Here is a 17942-nt window from a genome sequence, read left to right on the forward strand (position 1 = left end):
ACACACACACACACACAAACTCACACTCAAACCAATTCCTGCAGCAGATAGATAATCATTTGAGCAGGGTATTTGGGTTTGGGCTGAACAACATTTTGTGTTTCTATAAGTGAAAGGAGTTCCTTCAGCTGATGATGCCTGTTTAACTCCACAAACTAGTTAAAAAAAAAATCAGAACGAGTTGCGTTTGGACCAAGCCCGGGTGGCAGAGGGTTATTTGAAGAAACTGTTCTCACTCCAGACTGCAAGCTTCACCACGGCCCACGACAAGGAGGCAGACCGCAAGGGAGGACGAGGCCACAAGGAGTTTAGATCCAGACGAGCATAACGGCAGCAGCGTTTCAGTCCTCCCAATGTCCAAACACAGTCCTAGAGACAGCCCCCCCCCCCACCGGGGGATGAGTCACATGTTGTCTAAATCTGTTAAATGAAGGCTTGCGATCTTAAATGTGCATCCCCAAAGTATTGTCATACTTACAAAACTCCCCAGTCATACACTATTAAATGCAATTAAGATCCTTATCAAAATATTGATGTTAAATGTTTATTCTACTAAAGGTTGAACTGAGAGACAAAGTGAATCACTGGGTCAGGAAAATACAAATTTTGTCACTTGAAATGAATATTCACTGATTCAATATTCAATTCATACCAAGTTCTCTTCCATTCAAATGTGTTTAAAAGAATGTCTTTTTTTTTTAGCAGCATTTCTGATTTCTGAAAAAGGTCCATCCATTTCCCATCCTGTGGAAACCAGCTGCGTTTTCTCTGACTGCTTGTAAACAAGGAAACCTACTTTGGTTTTTAAATTTTTTTTATTTGTGTGATTTGTGTAAACCAAAATAATTTAACACAGTCAAACTCGTAAACGTGTTTGTTTTCAGCTGTTTTTTTGTAACCTGCCCTTACAGCCGAGTGGACAGTTTATTTGTTTGGAATTAATGATGTACTGTCTATGATAACCAACATCCTAACACTCGTATTCCACGTCATTTCATTCTTCCACAGTACCCAACCAGGGCCAAGACAGAGACGGGATCTGCCGCGCCTGGGGTCAGCACCACTATGAAACCTTTGACGGAATCTACTTCTACTTCCCTGGAACATGCTCCTACATCCTGGCCCAAGACTGTCACTCGGACACACCCCAGTACACGGTCTGGGTGAGAGCACAGCACGAGAGTGGGGGGTTCACTGATCGCCGTAAAACGAATAAATTGCTACCCAACCATATTCCCAAGACGAAAATCTGATACCAAAAGCCATATCTCCTTCAAATGCTTTATTGACACATAGACATGCATCCGATGTTTTTGTACCCCAGAACCCCAGACTAACAGTCCCAGTCCACACCGTGTACAGTAAGGCATCAGATGGGTACTTGACATCATCCAGTGCTTCGGTCTTAATCACCTTGCAACCTGATCACCGGCATTTCAAAGCTCGGATCATTTCAGCGCTCGCCGATGACCTTTCCGCACGCGGCCAATGAGCGGGCGGCAGTTTGATGCCAAAAGCCACTCGAGTGGGCGGCAGCACAACAACAATAGCCGAACCGCCCGCCGTCCAGACGACGACGGCCTTCGGACAGGGCGACCGGTTTTTGCGGATAAGCGCCATCCCGTTTAGAAGGCAGCGTCCCATCCCGTCTTGCGATGCAACGACCGGCGGCCGGCGCGGCGCCTTGCCTCCGTGCGCCACGTCGTGCTCCACCTCATGCGGGCGAAGCCGCGGCGCTCTGATCGCGTCGGGCGTCAGGGCCGGTTCCATTGGTTTTGAGTGTAACTGCAGGTGGTGAGGGTGCTCCGTTGTATGAAAAAGTAAAAGTGCACCTTGTGTCTGTCTGCTCACACCAAGGCTTCATTCATTCATTCATTCATTCATTCATTCATTCCTATTCATCCGCCTTGAGTCATCAAATGCTTTTGTATATTTCCTGGTGACAAAAGTTCAAGGTTGGGGCGGTGGTGTCTCTTCACTGGTACCTTGAAGTCTAATTTTAGTTTAAAATCATGGAGGTTATATCACTATATTATTGACGTCATGATATGAAACAAGATATTTTCTGGGGTTTTGTTCACCGTCATATCGCAGCATAGTTAAATATCTTTTTAAGGCTGCATCCACCACAGTAATGCAGTTTGGTTCTTCTGATCGACGCCTCTACCTGGTTATAATATTCATTGCTCTTTCTCAAGTATTTCCTGCGCGCAGATGTCATACGAAAGCATCAATAGTCTTTCCCCAAACATCATAAAATAACGGATGTTGAGGCATCGGTCAAAAAATATTGTGATATTTGATTTGGTCAACGTCGCCCCCTCCCTTGGATTCGCTCTGCGGCGTCTCGGTCGGCATTCTTCGTTTTTGGAAGCGGCCTCGTAACACATCTCGACGGTTCCCCGCGTCGTGCTGTGCGTTTGGTCCGACCCCCCTGGTCTTCCCCTCCTCTCCGCAGGTGCACAACAGCAGAGCGTGCGAGGGGGGCGTGTACTCCTGCCCGCGGGCACTGAGTCTGTTCTTCCCCGATGAGGCAGAGATCCACATCTCAGGGTATCAGGTCCACCAAGGAGGGCGGAGGTGAGCGGGCGGACGCCGGAGTCTTCAACGCTTTCAAGAAAGAGACACTTAAACAGTACAACCCCATGAGCGGCCACCCCCACGGGACACACACACGCACACACACGCACGTACAGACACACACACAGACACACAAACACACACACACACACACACACACACAGGGATCAAAGTAAAAGTTATTTTTTGGGAATAACAAAACTGTGTGATTGGTCCTCCGTCAGGCTCAGTCTGCCTCAGACCATCGGCGGCGTGTTCATCGAGCGGCTGGCCGACTATCTGCTGGTCAAGAGCGTGTTTGGCTTCTCGCTGGCCTGGGACGGGGGCTCGGGGGTCTACCTGAAGATGAGCGAGGAGCACCAGGGCGCCCCCTGCGGCCTCTGCGGGAACTTCAACCACCTGGCGCGGGATGACCTCACCACCGCCCGCGGTAGGAGCCGGCCCGTCCGGCCCCTCTCTCCCATCGCCTCTTATCCGCTCCCTCACCAGCCACTCACCACAATTAGAATTATTAAACACTCAACACCGCGTCGGGCGGACTCTGGCGGTGGAGGGACTGGGGCGGAGAGGAGACGGGAGCGATGTTACTACACCGCCTTTGTATGGATGGAGGGAGAAGATTTACCTCTCCTGGCGGCCGGTAACCTGAACCGGCCCCCGCCGCTGGGAGAACCGTCTAAAGGAGTAGGGATGAGCTCAAAGGAGAGAGAAAGGGAGAGGGAGAGAGACAGGGAGAGAGGGAGGGAGAGAAAGAGAGCGAGAGTAAACAAGTCAGTCGCCGGTCTTTGTCTAACTGGGTCAACTTGCTTACATGGACGTTGGACAGAATCCCTCTCTGACTCCCAGTTACTGACCCGGCAGTAAGAAGAACTATGAATATTGAAAAGGCTCGACATTAATAGTTAATGTCAGCGGACATGTTTTGAGTACCAATATATGGAGATGTGGAAATTAATGCGCTGGTGTCGATGTGACTCCTGTTTGTGTTTGTGGGGATGGTGTGTTTTTAGGCATTCGGACGGAGGAGCCGGCGGTGTTTGGCAACAGCTGGGCGGTGCACCTGCCCCATGAGAGAGCCTGTCCCTCCGTGGAGATGGACTTCAATGGACCCTGCCAGTCTGAGTCGGACATGGATGTAAGAAGCAGTCCATTCCATCCAAATAAGCATAAATAATACAAATTAGTGGGTGTAGGGGAAATTCATTAAAATAAAACCACGTTGGAAAAAGCAGGAGCCTATTTTAGCAGGACTTCCAGTGTGCTGCTACAAAAAAAACCCAATTTAAAATTGTGATTACATTTCAATTATGGTATTATTATAAGGTATTATCTGTGGAAGGTTCCCAAAACGAAAGCAATGTAACGTTGCATTCGGCTTAGTGAGCCTCTTCTGTCAAAAAATACTAAACAAAATGAAATTTAAGTATATTTTGTATACTTTGTAACATGCTGTGAATGTGTCATGTCAGCAGTGTTCTCTTGCTGATATTTAACTGGCTTTGCTGCCGACGGTAAAATGAATGAATACAACTTAGAGTCATCAAAGAGGCAATACACAACTTTTCAACTTTCCTCTCGAGTGTAAAAGAAACACACAAATCACAATTCAAACTGGATTTTTTTTGGGAGCTATCCGCGATCTGTCCGCAGCGGAGCAGCTGGAAACGGAGCAAATTAAATACCTCGAGGGTTATTATTGGCTTTGTTTGGGGAAAAGATTGCTCTGATCGGAGCTGTGGAGCTGCGGAGATATGGAACTGTTCTTAAGGCCCCCCCCCTAAAAACATTAAAATGTGTATTTGAAGATTAAAAATATTGAAGAATACAAAGTTGAATGTGATTAAAGTGGAATATCTGCAGCCCAACGAGAAACCCTGATCTCAGTGGTAGGATGAAGAGCAAAACATCCGGTGGTATTAATAATGCAGGTTATATAATATGCAGGTTGGGTTACATATGATGCCATAGAAAGGCTGCCAACTGAAATTGGGTTAGGAACGCTCTCAGGTCCCGGAGCTCTCTCCATCGAGTGAACCCCCGCCGAGGTTGTTGCCAGGTAAAGTTTCCACTTCCACCTCGGTGGTGCCGCCGTCCGTCGTCCTCCGCTACCGGTCGCACAATGGGTGACGCACTTCCTGTGGGGCACTGTCCTCAGTGGATCCTTCGTTTTTTCGCGGGAGTCTGTACCCGGCGGCAGTCCGTACTATGTAGTGATATGGAGGCTTTTAGGGAACCAGTCTAAAGGCAGATGGTGTCATTTTTTTACAGTACAGCCATTACACTGTGCACTCAACATTAACTTTATAATGATTAGTAAAAGCAAAAAAAAAGTTCTCCATCGTCCCTTTACATATGAACAACTTTGTAGAGCTAAAAGGCACAAGGAGGCGCTGACAGCATTGTTGGATCATCCAAAGTAAGAGATGTTTCCTAAAATCCCGGGTCTATCCGGCCGTTACAATAATTATATACATTATGTTTGTTGTAACAATATATACTGTATAGGCGTATTTTGTTTGTTTGTTTGAGCTCTTGTCTCTATTAATGTGTGTACAGGACGCGATAGAGAAGTGCAGCGCCCTCCTCTTCTTCCCATTCCTGTCTTGTCATGAAAACATCGACCCCAACCCCTTCGTGGCCAGCTGTGTGTCCGACCTGTGTGTGTAAGTCCAGTCGTCACCGACGCATTTCAATCAAATCTGTCGGTGCCTGTTGCACGGTGTGGGCGCAGTCTGCCAAGCGGTCTTTTTCGGAGACGTTGTCTGTCGCCCTGACACGCCGCTCCGCCGTTTCAGGTCGGATGACGAGGAAACCTTTTGCCGAGCCCTGGTTGAGTACACCCGCGCCTGCTCTCATGTGGGTTACCCCGTCAGGGAATGGAGGGACAGCTTTCCGTCCTGCAGTAAGTCAGCCACACAGAACCGCCTCCTAAACTGCAGCTATACAGCTACAATACTCATATCTGGATGCATCTGCAATTAATAGCATAATATCTTATCTTATCTTAATTACAACTATTCTGCACTGAACCAAGGTCAGCCACTGTAATTGTCAGGTTGGCACTGTTAGAGCCTCATCTGCCTTCAAGAATGTTTTAAGCTAAGATAATTAGTCTGTATGATGGAATACAAAGGCGTTTATTTGACATGTTGCTTGTCACCTTTAAATAAATTGACGGCACAAGCTTGTAAAACATGAACTGGAATGGCCAAGAATATACTATTCTGAGACTGACAAGGCTGGATCAACACTGTATGTGTTGCGGTGCCAGAAAGAGGCGGATACGTCAGATCGCAGAGCACTGCTGCATTCATCGTGAACTTATTTGATATTTTGAGCAGATTATAAATCCCTGCAATTAGAAGTTATCCAGCTGTGTGTCCTCCTGGTGCTCGATGGATTTATCTGCTTTTGCCCTTTCTCCTGCCAATGCCGCTGGCATCATGGATCTGAATTTATCACTGATAAAATGATGTGATATTGATTATTATATTGATTGATATGACCTCCCGAGGTCAGAGAGTGTGTTTACATTTATTACCACTTAGACAAGGATGCCGTTTCGGATGCCGCCTCATGGGTGATCTTGTAAAGTGCCGCTCTAGCTAATCGTTAACGTCTGTGTTTGCATTGAGATGACGGCTGCGAGGAGAGCTTCGTCCATAGAGACTGCATCAGCTGCTGCCCCCCGACCTGTACGTTTGAGAAGGAATGTCTGGGAACAAACCTGCACTGTCTGGACGGCTGCTACTGCCCCGACGGTACGCAAACCAACAACAACACACAGTAGTTTCTGTTTTGACTCTTGACTGATCCACTCTTTGGCTTTTGTTGAACTGGTTCTGTTTTCGATCTCTTCTCATGTTGACATTTTGCTCTGCCTCCCATAGGCCTCATCCTACAGAACGGCACATGCATCGCTGTATCCCAGTGCCCGTGTGTTTACCACGGGACGTCGTACGCACAGGGCCATGTGCTGGAGCAGGGCTGCAGTGTTTGGTGAGGGCACACACCTGTCTGTGTGTGTGTGTGTGTGTGTGTGTGTGTGTGTGTGTGTGTGTGTGTGTGTGTGTGTGTGTGTATGTGCGCGCGTGCGTGCGTGCGTGCGTGTCTGTCATGGTGAGCATCAGTGTGTAGCTGTGTGTGTGGTGCTAAGACGCCGTGCTGCTTGTTTCCGTTGCAGTGTGTGCACTGGTGGAGTTTGGAACTGCACCGAGAACAACTGCACAGGTGAGCTTACCCTAACCCTGCCCCAATTGATTTGATTTTAGGAAGAGAATATGCATGGTCATCATCTCTCTCTCTCTCTCTCTCTCTCTCTCTCTCTCTCTCTCTCTCTCTCTCTGTCTCTCTGTCTCTCTGTCTCTCTGTCTCCAGCTGAGTGTTCGGTGGTCGGCGACGTGTTCATGACAACCTTTGACGGCAGGATGTTCCTGCAGCCGGGGTCGTGTCAGTACGTCCTGGCAAAGAGCCGCAGCAGCAGATTCACCGTTACACTGCAGTACACCACCTGCGCAGAGGTAGTGTGCACGTGCACACAAATCGACGAGAAAAAGATCACACACACGCACGCACACACACACACACACACACACACACACACACACACACACACACACACACACACACACACACACACACACACACACACACACACACACACACACAAATGCACACCCATACACTCACACATAAAGGTCTCACACCCACACATCATGAATCTCTGCAGTGCAGCACAGTGCATAGGATACACACTCACGCAGGTACACATAGACTGCAGTGGCTTAACCCGTCCTCCCGTGTGACCCGGGTCCCCCAGCAGCAGGTGTGTGTGCAGTCAGTGACGGTGGTGTTGGACGAGGATGTGAGTCGTCAGGTGACTATGACCAGAGAGGGGGAGGTGCTTATCGGGGTCAACCCTGCACCTGTTCTGCCCTTTACAGATGGTTGGTATTGAACAAAATATATTCATGTTCATATTTGTGTATTTCATTTCAAGTGCCTTTCTAACTTAAATTTTTTTTTGTGTTTCTGGCCACTCAGACGCCGTGGAGGTGCGTAAGCTGACACCTGTGTTCACACAACTGAAGGCTGCAATTGGCCTCCGGCTACAGTACGACGGCCGTGGGGGGCGGGTCTATCTGCAGCTAGGTAGCCAATGGCGTGGATCCACTCTCGGCCTCTGCGGAACCTTCAATGGAAATCTGCGGGATGACTTCCTGTGAGTCTGCACCCGAAATGCAGAATGAATCTTCACCATTAAAAGCTCCTGTGTACATGTGTATGGTTGAAGTAGTAACTATTGTGGTCGAGTGTTGAAGCCAATGGGTAAGTGTTTTAAATTGTAATTCAGCCAATAGCCACTAGATGCTGGCTTTGAAAGACCTCAGCACACAAAGACTCCGCCCTGCTGCCCAAGTTTGGGAGTTCTGACTCTTGTTTCCTGCCAAGTGACGGCCGGTGAGAAAGATTGTCAAATTGTCTCTTCAGAAACCAACGGGTGACGTCACAGATGCTTCATCGTTTTTCTTCCACAGTGTATGGTGTAGTCAGGCTCTGTCTGTGTGCGCAGGTCTCCAGCAGGCATGATAGAGGGCACCCCGCAGCTTCATGCCAATGCCTGGAAGGTGTCGTCTGCCTGCCTGGCACCGGTCAATCTGCCAATCATAGACCCGTGTGAGATGAACCAGCACAACGGTGAGAGCTTCTAATTTAGCTTTAAAACTGGATACAACCAACCATGGCTTGGAGTCCCAGCAATGGCCAGCACGGGCTGTGATTACTGATCCAGCATCCACCCAAAGGGAGCTTGGAATAATTTATGGCTGTGCAATAAATATCAACATATTGGTTGCATCCTGATTATTCCATAAATATTGATGTTGAATAATGTTAAAGTAATTCAATTTTCAAATGCAGAGTACGCAATTAGGTTTTCTTTCTATTTCCATTGATTAATCATCAATCCATTATGAAGCTGCTGAAATATGTAACTCTTAGATTGGATTTAAAAAATCAAAACAACAAAATATCATCATATCTGTGTTGTAAAAGCCATGTTGGTACAGCTTAAATATTAGATATTACTAGATATTGCCCAGCCCAGCTTTCAAACATAAGGGACAGCTGATGGGACGTCTGAGACTAACTCAGCCTCTTTTTGTTTTTTGTTTTTGTGAAACTGTGTCTTTGTGAAAGCCATATACATTTAATCGTAATATACCTTCATCCATTGTGTGTGTGCGGCAGTCTTCTATGCGTCTCTGTGCGAGGTGCTGCTGGGCAGTGTGTTTGCTCCGTGCCACGGCTACGTCAGTCCAAGTGTCTACCAGCAGCAGTGCCGCTACCAGGCCTGCCGCTGCGGGAACAACTGTCTGTGCACGGCGCTGGCGCACTACGCCTACCTGTGCTCTAAACATGGGCTGGACATCAACTTCAGGGACCATGTCTCTGAGTGTGGTACGTCTCAAGTGACTCCAGGAGCAGTTTATAGGCAATCGTAAACTCTATTTGGAACAGATTCCAAAGTGAACGACCGGAGTGGCCAATCAATGTGGGATATGTTTGTGTGTGTGCGTGTGCGTGTGCGTGTGCGTGTGCGTGTGCGTGTGCGTGTGCGTGTGCGTGTGCGTGTGCGTGTGCGTGCACAGGAGTGGCGTGTCTCGGGGGGATGCTCTACCACTCCTGTGTCTCATCCTGCGGCCGCTCGTGTCGGGCTCTGTCCGGCCATGAGAAGTGTAACCACGATGACTGCGCCGAGGGGTGCGGCTGCTCGGAGGGAAGCTACTATGACGACGTGCGCCAGCGCTGTGTCCAGCTGTAAGAAGCCACGACCTTGCACGACCTTGCGCACTCGTTGCTGTAATGAAGGGTTAATAATTACGGTGCACTAGAAACACACACACACACAAACACACACGCACGCACGTACAGACGCACACACACACACACACACACACACACATAACATAAACACACAATATCATCAATATTTAAAAATACTGTGATTTATCCTCAGGTCGCAGTGTCACTGTTATTCCATGGGGGGCGTGTCCCAGCCGGGGGAGGTCAGCTTCAGTGCGCCCGGCCCTTGGTGAGCAACACTCGACCCTGTACTGGTCAGACACGCTGGCCCCTCGTCCAGGCACACGGTTCAGCACTTTCAGGACTGCAATTAACACTTGATCATTTAACCGTCCTTGACATCGTCTGTCTGCCTCCCGCTCGCCTCTCCCACCACCGTGTCGACGCTCGTCCCTCCCCCTTCCATCCTTCCTCCCTTCCTGTCTCCGCTCTCCATCAGCCTGTGCAGAAATGGGAAGATGGAGTGTGTGCCAGAAGAAAGAGGTAACCCACCACCAACACCACCACCATCACCACCACCCTCCCTCATCCCGCTCTCCTTCCTCGCAGACGCTCCGACAACAAAGTGCTGTTTCAACTGTGTTCCCGCCAGATGAAATCAAGAGCTTTATGTCTGAAACTGAAATAGGAACTGGTTTCCCCCGAGTGCCAGTGGTCATTGATGTTTATTTTGCAATGGGAGACGTTGTTTCATGTGCGTGTGTGTGTGTGAGGGTGTGTGTGTACGTGTGTGTGTGAATGTGAACATGTACGTGCACGCGCATGTGCAACTCTGTCGAGTCATCCTTGAATTTTTTCATATTCTCCATGCGTATGTATGTCATTTTGTGTGTGCGTGTATGTGTGCGTGTGCGTGTGTGTGTGTGTGTGTGTGTGTGTGTGCGTGCTGCAGAGCCCGACAGCGCAGACAGGGGGGAGTGTCCCGAGGGGAAGGTGTACCACAGCTGCAGCGAGCAGAGAGGGGGCGTGGCCTGTGAGCCCACCTGCCGGAACCTCATGTTGAACCTCACATGTCCACCCAACACGCCTTGCATCCCCGGCTGCGTCTGCCCCCCAGGGTGAATAATAAGCACCCCTTCTAACCAGCCTCGACAATAATCTTCAAAAATAAAAGTTCACTTTTTTGTTCACAGGAAATACATCAGTCCTGAAAAACCCACAATTCTATTTTACTGAATCATTTCAACTGCCTCCATCGGCACTCTCTGTGTTTAACGTTTGATAGGTTTCTACTTTTTGTGTTTTAACTTCCAAGATGATGTTCCTTCACAGGTTAGTTTTACACCATGGGCAGTGTTACTATCCAGAGAACTGTCCCTGTGCCTGGCTGGGCCTGGAGTACCTGCCTGGAGAAACTGTGGACACCCCATGTTCTAAATGGTAGAGTCTGTTCTTTCCATGGGTTAAAAAAAACAAAAAAACCCTCTCAGACACAGCAGGAGGAAACATAAATCATTTAAGGCGCGGCCATGTCGTTTATTTTTTTTTCATGCATTTTATGTTATTTTATGTTTACAGTTCACAGCTCACTATTTCATGGCCATCTTTGAGATTTGCAATTTGCTTGCAAATTGTAAGCATATGTAGGGTTTCTTACCACCTGCTTTGTGCCGCTCTGTTCTCTCCACCCTCCCAGTGTGTGTCATCGAGGTTATTTTAACTGCAGCTACTTACCGTGTCCAGCTGTATGCACCATCTACAGCGACAGACACTACCACACCTTTGACGGTCTGGAATACGACTACCACTCAGACTGCCAGGTCTACCTGCTGAAAGTAAGCGAAGGAGGCTCGCTGTCTGTCTGTCTCTGGGTTGTCTGCATGAGTCTCTGCATAATGAGTCTATTCCTCAGTTATTTCTGTCTCCAATTTCTGTCTGTTAAAAGTCTGTATCATTTTGGCTCATGGGTGTATTGCATTTAAATCATATAAATTAAAATGAAGTGGCGTCAGAGAGCGTGTGCTACGTGCCTAGGGGCAGCGCGGAACCATCCTGGACATTTCCTGACCGATCCCTGGTCACCTCTCAGGGAAAGTGAATCCAGGGGGCTTTGCTTCCCTATCTTGGAAAAGAAAGCAGTTTTTTAATTGAGGTGTGTGTGTGTGTGTGTGTGTGTGTGTGTGTGTGTGTGTGTGTGTGTGTGTGTGTGTGTGTGTGTGTGTGTGTGTGTGTGTGTGTGTGTGTGTGTGTGTGTGTGTGTGTGTGTGTGTGTCTGTCTGCTGTGTTCGCGCCAGGTAATACTGAAACCCGCACAAAGGCACCAGTGTTAACCACAAACCCTCGAGCTCCGGCGCTCCCAGGGATATAGAATTAGAAATAGCAGAACAGACATTCCAATTCAGACCCAACAGGCCGCCGGCCACCTTACAAGGGGAGCGAGGAAACGAGCCAGCGCTGTCTCTTAATAGCTTAAAAATGTCCTTCTCTTGTCGCCTCCCCTTCTGCCACGTTAACACCTTTGAACTGAGCCGGAGCATGTGAGTGGAGCCGAGCGACACCGAACCTGCCTCAAACAATGTGCGACTGTGGGCGCGTGATGACTCTCTAGCTGTAGGCACCTGCTCTGCTGCCCGAGAGGAATATGAGTACCTCATATTTCCCCCGACTAAGAAAACCCAATTTCACTAAGTGACCACAGCTCTGAGTCAGCTGTGACTCTTGGAAACAGTGCAGCGCCATGGGTGGCAGTGGAGTTGACTGGGGCAGCCAATTGCACGTCTCCATCAGCTTAAAGTAGCCCTGCTCGGCTCCCTGCTCGGCTCCCTGCTCGGCTCCCTGCTCGGCACCCTGCTCGGCCCCCTGCTCGGCTCCCTGCCCGGCCCCCTGCTCGGCCCCCTGCTCGGCTCCTTGCTCGGCCCCCTGCTCGGCCCCCTGCTCGGCTCCCTGCTCGGCCCCCTGCTCAGCAACCCTCACGTGCCTTTAACTGAACGTGCAGAATCCAAGCAGATATAAAGCTGACAAAGACGCTGATAGGTGTTTTATGGACCGCAATGGGAGCATCGGCGAGTGTCTAACAACGTTGCAAATGTTTCCTCTCCAGGGTGCAGGGGAGGCCGAGGTGTCCATTGTGGCCCAGAACAAAGACTGCTACGAGAGCGGCATCGTGTGTATGAAAGTACTGGTCATCCACGTGGGACTCACCAAGATCTACTTCACAGACAACTCTGGAAATCCTGTAATATTTATGATGCAAGCATGCAAACACACACACACACACACACACACACACACACACACACACACACACACACACACACACACACACACTCCCCCTACTCATTGACAAACAACCAAATGCCAAATGATCAAGCAAGCCACTCTCCAGCCCGACCATCTGCTGTTCCCTTCCTCAGAGCCCGTCCACTGTGGTGGGCAGAGGGTCAGAGTTTGAGATGTGGAAGGCCGGCTACTACACCGTCATCCACTTCTCCAAGCAGGATCTGACCATCCTCTGGGACCGCAAGACCACCGTGCACATCAGAGCCGGACCTCAGTGGAAGGTTCTGTGCGCAAAAAACACATCCAGGCTGCGAGTCGTAGATCACCGATACTTAGTGATTTATATTGATTATTATCATAGTGTATAGAACACAAAATAAATATATATCTTCACTCACAGCACCACATATCTTAACTTAATGAAGATTTAATACCAGGGCCCCCTGTAATGGCTCTCAGGAAACTGAAGCCCCTTTCCCACACGGAGTCTGTGACATTAATGGATATAAAACCTGCGGTAAAGGAAGATGGTAGTTATTCCCATGTTCGGCTCCTTTATGGAAAAGTTCCGAACGGAGTCTGTTCCCACATCGATGACAGCTACTGGAGCAGTACATAAGGCTCGCGCGGGAGGTTTCGTTTTGTTTGAGAGTCTGAGTGGCGTTTTTAGGAAGAACAATAACACAATCTTTAAATATAAAGACCTGCCTGTAGAGACCGGACGCGCTTCGGTTCCTCGTCTTTACGGCCGAGCTTCACGGTTCAGAACGGACTTTCTTTTTTATCCTCCCGAAAACCGAAATATTTGTACCAAACACAAACGTTGGTAAAAAACCCCGCAATTTGTGCTTCTTCTGGATTTGGCTCCGCCCCTACTTGGTGGAAATCTGATGATCTCATTCCCACACACGTTGCCATTCACAGCCGTACCGGCATTTTCCCCCCATTAAATGAATTTAGTTATTATTTTTGTTTCTTAATGATCTGTAGACTCCCTGTGGCTCCGTGGGGGTTGGTTCAAAACTGCACACTTGCACCAACCACAGAATTATTATTTTTTCCCCACCACTGATTGGGGGGGGGGGGCGTCGATACCACTGTGACGGGGTTGAATGATATTCTCCAGTTGCCGCCCAGCCCTGACTTTATCCTCAAAAGTCATCCAAAGACGTGAGTCAGACGCTGGCCTTTCCCCACAGGGTCTGCTCAGTGGCCTGTGCGGGAACTTCGACGGCGTGACGGTGAACGACATGAGCACCTCCAGCCACATGGAGGTCAACAACGCACAGAGCTTCGGGGACAGCTGGGCCCTGGGGCAGGTAAGACGCGGCTTTAATCGGGTCTCCCCCTCCAGCGGCCCCGTCGTTGCTCTTCCGTCTTTACTGTCCGGTACTCTCGTTTTTTTTTTCTGTTGTTCGCTCCTAATTCCCGTTTGTCGGTTCCCTTGAGTCCAGCGTGATATTTGATGAGTAATCAGACACCCAATCACTTTCTCCGTGTGTGTGTGTGTGTGTGTGTGTGTGTGTGCGTGTGTGTGCGTGTCAGTGTGAAAGTGAATATGTGGTTAAGCGACCGTGTGAAGGTGATTTGGGGAGACAGCCGTACGCCAAGAGGGAATGCGCTCTCCTCTACAGCGATGTTTTTGCACCCTGTCACAACGTGGTGAGTATGACCCCGCACGGGCTCCCGTCGCTCCGGCAGAGCAGAGCCGTGGCGGCGGCAGAGGATTTGTTACCGTGATAAACCCCACTCACCTTGCAGACACCACTCGAATATTCCAGTGCTCATTTGTTCATATCTTTGTTGTCAGCCTCAGTTGACGGACCTGCCCACCGGCACGCGCTCTGTGTACCAATTATGCAATTCTTGGCCGAAATCGGGGAAGCGGGGGAGTCATGATCAAGCACAAAAAATGGGACTGTCATGTCCGGCCAGGCGGATGTCTTTTTTCGATCCTGTGCTCATGTACTGTACTGGCAAGAATGACCCGACCCACAAACCCGATTCCAACGCCGACGACGTAGTTGACGCTCAAAAAAGAGAGCAAAAGAGAAAAAAAAAAGTCTGCCGTGTGGAGGCACTTCAAGGTAAAACAAAAAAGAAGGTTGGATCAATGATTTATTTATCTATCACGTGACAACATTACATAATTGTGCAGACTGCGTATTTTACCGCTGTCACAGCAGATCCGCTCGTGATGTTTGACTCTATTTTGAGACTCAGTTAAACGACTCGTTCAATTTGATTCACTCGTTTTAACGTACGGTGAGCGAAGGAGAACTTCCTGTGAACGACAGTGAGAAGAATCTGCCATTTTTTTATTATTATTGCTTTTTTTTGCAATGATTGCAATTTTTCTTGGAATGGCAAGTACAGACCTGCCAACCTGCATGCATTTTGTGTACCAACTACGCAAGTCTTAGTCAAAATACGCAAGTACGAAATGTCAGCTCAACTATACTATATTCTATTTTATTGGAACTCAGGGACAGTTTCATGTTCTATTATTGTTCCAAAGTGAGTAATGAACAATAATAAACACACGGTGTCAAAATCAGCAATGTCACTATTGTGGTAACTGAAAATTGCAGCAGTCGTCAGTATGTACAGCTGTCCTGTCACATGAGCGTGATCAGATCATGGGATGTATTTGTCATTGACGTACAGCAGATGTACCCAACGACACCAAATGATAAGAATATTCAATTTCCCCGGTCACGGATATAAACTCAAAAAGATCGGACGGCAATGTAAAAGTAATTTTGGAGTCGGCCAAGACTGGAATCTGCAGGTCAGACTCAAATAGGAATCGGGAAAGAAAATTGCAATCGGTGCATCTCTAGCTGGTAAACATGTTTGTTAACTTTACAAGATGATGCATTTCAAGAGGTACATCCTAATGAGATGAATGTGTATACTGTATATATTCAGCCGTAGTATCTCGCATACGATGTGATGAGCCTCGTTATGAGGCGCTACGCTGTGATTAACTGACGGAGTCATTTAGCTGCAGGAACTCCAACACCACGGAGACTCCCTGGTACACTGTTGTGCTACTCTAAATATTTTCCCAAGGTTGGCAGGTCTACATTATGACTACGTCAATCTGTATCATTACCCAGTGATCAACATGATACTGCACCATTAAAATGAATTATATTGAGGACATAATAAGAATGAAATTACATTCTGTTAATGCGTGAAGATACAGTACAAAGATGGAGAGAACAAACTGCTGTATGCGGTGGATTCTGTCCAGCTGTTGAAAGGTTATCTGGCTCACAGCATGTGGTGCAGGGGTGGGGGCGCGGGGCATGGGAACTGCTTTTATCTGATCCCAGGCCGGGGCTCTATTCCTCCGAGATAAACACCAGACATCAAATGCAAGACTGTGAGCACGTGCACACACACACGTGCACACACACACACACACACACACACACACACACACACACACACACACACACACACACACACACACACACACACACACACACACACTCACACAGAAACGTACGCACAGTTACATACAAATACAAACATACTCACATTATAATTGCATGTGTATGACTTCAATAATACACCTGCACACATCTGACATCCATAGAAGCACTGTGCTCTGAATTATGCCATATACAGTCTTTAGACATCGCTAATTGGGTTTTCTAGGTTTTCTTATTCTGGCCAGAAGAGGGAGCCTCACGTACACTTTTAGCTCTAACCTTCTGCTGGAAGGATTCTTTCTGCGCTTCCCATGTGACATGAGGGATGGTGATGCAATACGTATGCAGGGGTTTCCCCTTGGTGCCTCACACATATAGATTAGACCAGTGGGAGTCTATTAATTGCATGTTGGTGTAAATTGTGTGAGTGTGTGTATACCATTCAGTGTGATTTGGAATAAGGGGTTAAGGAATGCAGTAAATGGATGGATGGGTGGATGATGCATGGGTGGGTATATGGATGGATTGATGGATGAATACGTGCATTGATGGATAGGTGGGGATGGGATGTCAATGAGGGGTTTGGGGTCATTGAGGGTGCATGCATCATTTACTTTTTACATTTACTTCATGCAGTCGTGTGAAAAGGCTCAAAGCTTAACAGAGCTACTTAGGGTGAATTGGCAGTGTATCCCTTTGTAATAATCCGCCTCATATTCTTTGGGCTTCATCATGCTTCAACATTACTCTCATCCTCAGGATATTCCACATAGATTTTTGTAAATGGTGGCAAATACCATATTGGCATTATGGTGCATGTCTGTATCTTGCACAAGGTTTATCTTACAACGTTGATTCTCTTCAAAAATTTTCAGAGTTTCCATATTAGTTAATATGTATGTGAAGGTTGCTCTCTTTGATGACTTGATCTCTGTGTATGTGGAGATAAAATCTGTTTCCCGCTGTGTATTATTCGGTACGAGCGACTTGGCTAATTTTATTCGTTTAAGTTAGTACCAACACATTGATTATTTGATGTCTGTCATAGCTCTCGTCTTATCTCCTCTCCAGCAGAACTGGACCCACATCCAATTCCCTTTCTGTCCCATCACTCATCACAAGTGTGAATTATTTATTGTTTATTAAAGCACAAACCCTCCCACCCGGACCTCCCTTAGTCTCTCACAGTCAGTTAACATAGTTCATTGTGTGTGTGTGTGTGTGTGTGTGTGTGTGTGTGTGTGTGTGTGTGTGTGTGTGTGTGTGTGTGTGTGTGTGTGTGTGTGTGTGTGTGTGTGTGTGTGTTGGGGGGGGCATTGACCTTACCCCCCAGGTGGATGTCACCTGGTTTTACAGGAACTGTCTGACTGACACCTGTAACTGTAACCGCGGTGGTGACTGCGAGTGTCTCTGTACGTCCATCGCTGCCTACGCGCACAAGTGTTGCCAACAGGGCGTCACCGTGCACTGGAGATCGCCCTCTGTGTGCCGTGAGTACATGCAAGTCAATGCACACGTGCACCCGCAGACAAATGTCAAGGGATTCTGATTTTGAAAATAAGTGTTTTGTCTGTTTAGATATTGTGTTTTGCATTGGAACATTTCCCAATAACGTGTGAATTTGAATGCATGGACAGATGTCATGACACACAGTATGTCAATATTGTACAAAATTCCTCATGATTAAGCTCATGCATGCCAGCAGGAGGTCGGCATAATCCCTGTTTTTTTTGTTTGTTTTCAAAAATATTTCTATTGCCTTTTGTATAGTTCAAATACAAAGGGTATAATCAATTATCTCATTCTACATCTATGTAAATTAATTTCAACTATATA

At 47.8% G+C, this 17942-nt stretch overlaps 1 protein-coding gene across 1 annotated transcript in view; it reads left to right on the top strand.

Moving 5' to 3' along the window:
• otogl (otogelin-like) overlaps window positions 1–17942 on the top strand; it is a gene marked incomplete at both ends in the record, with an annotated part of 36860 nt that overhangs the window by 3032 nt on the left and 15886 nt on the right. The window contains 25 exons of the mRNA XM_080002943.1: window positions 1009–1163; window positions 2459–2580; window positions 2805–3010; window positions 3591–3715; window positions 5137–5243; window positions 5376–5482; window positions 6216–6341; window positions 6471–6579; window positions 6764–6810; window positions 6958–7100; window positions 7400–7526; window positions 7624–7801; window positions 8153–8277; window positions 8830–9039; window positions 9231–9399; window positions 9599–9673; window positions 9884–9927; window positions 10337–10502; window positions 10717–10824; window positions 11081–11219; window positions 12485–12619; window positions 12798–12944; window positions 13863–13982; window positions 14209–14325; window positions 17440–17596. Coding sequence (XP_079859069.1) covers window positions 1009–1163; window positions 2459–2580; window positions 2805–3010; window positions 3591–3715; window positions 5137–5243; window positions 5376–5482; window positions 6216–6341; window positions 6471–6579; window positions 6764–6810; window positions 6958–7100; window positions 7400–7526; window positions 7624–7801; window positions 8153–8277; window positions 8830–9039; window positions 9231–9399; window positions 9599–9673; window positions 9884–9927; window positions 10337–10502; window positions 10717–10824; window positions 11081–11219; window positions 12485–12619; window positions 12798–12944; window positions 13863–13982; window positions 14209–14325; window positions 17440–17596 — 3264 coding nt within the window. The remainder of the gene's footprint in view (window positions 1–1008; window positions 1164–2458; window positions 2581–2804; window positions 3011–3590; window positions 3716–5136; window positions 5244–5375; window positions 5483–6215; window positions 6342–6470; window positions 6580–6763; window positions 6811–6957; window positions 7101–7399; window positions 7527–7623; window positions 7802–8152; window positions 8278–8829; window positions 9040–9230; window positions 9400–9598; window positions 9674–9883; window positions 9928–10336; window positions 10503–10716; window positions 10825–11080; window positions 11220–12484; window positions 12620–12797; window positions 12945–13862; window positions 13983–14208; window positions 14326–17439; window positions 17597–17942) is intronic.

The sequence above is a fragment of the Zeus faber genome (genome assembly GCF_960531495.2).
Source record: "Zeus faber genome assembly, chromosome: 6".
Classification (NCBI taxonomy): domain Eukaryota; kingdom Metazoa; phylum Chordata; class Actinopteri; order Zeiformes; family Zeidae; genus Zeus; species Zeus faber.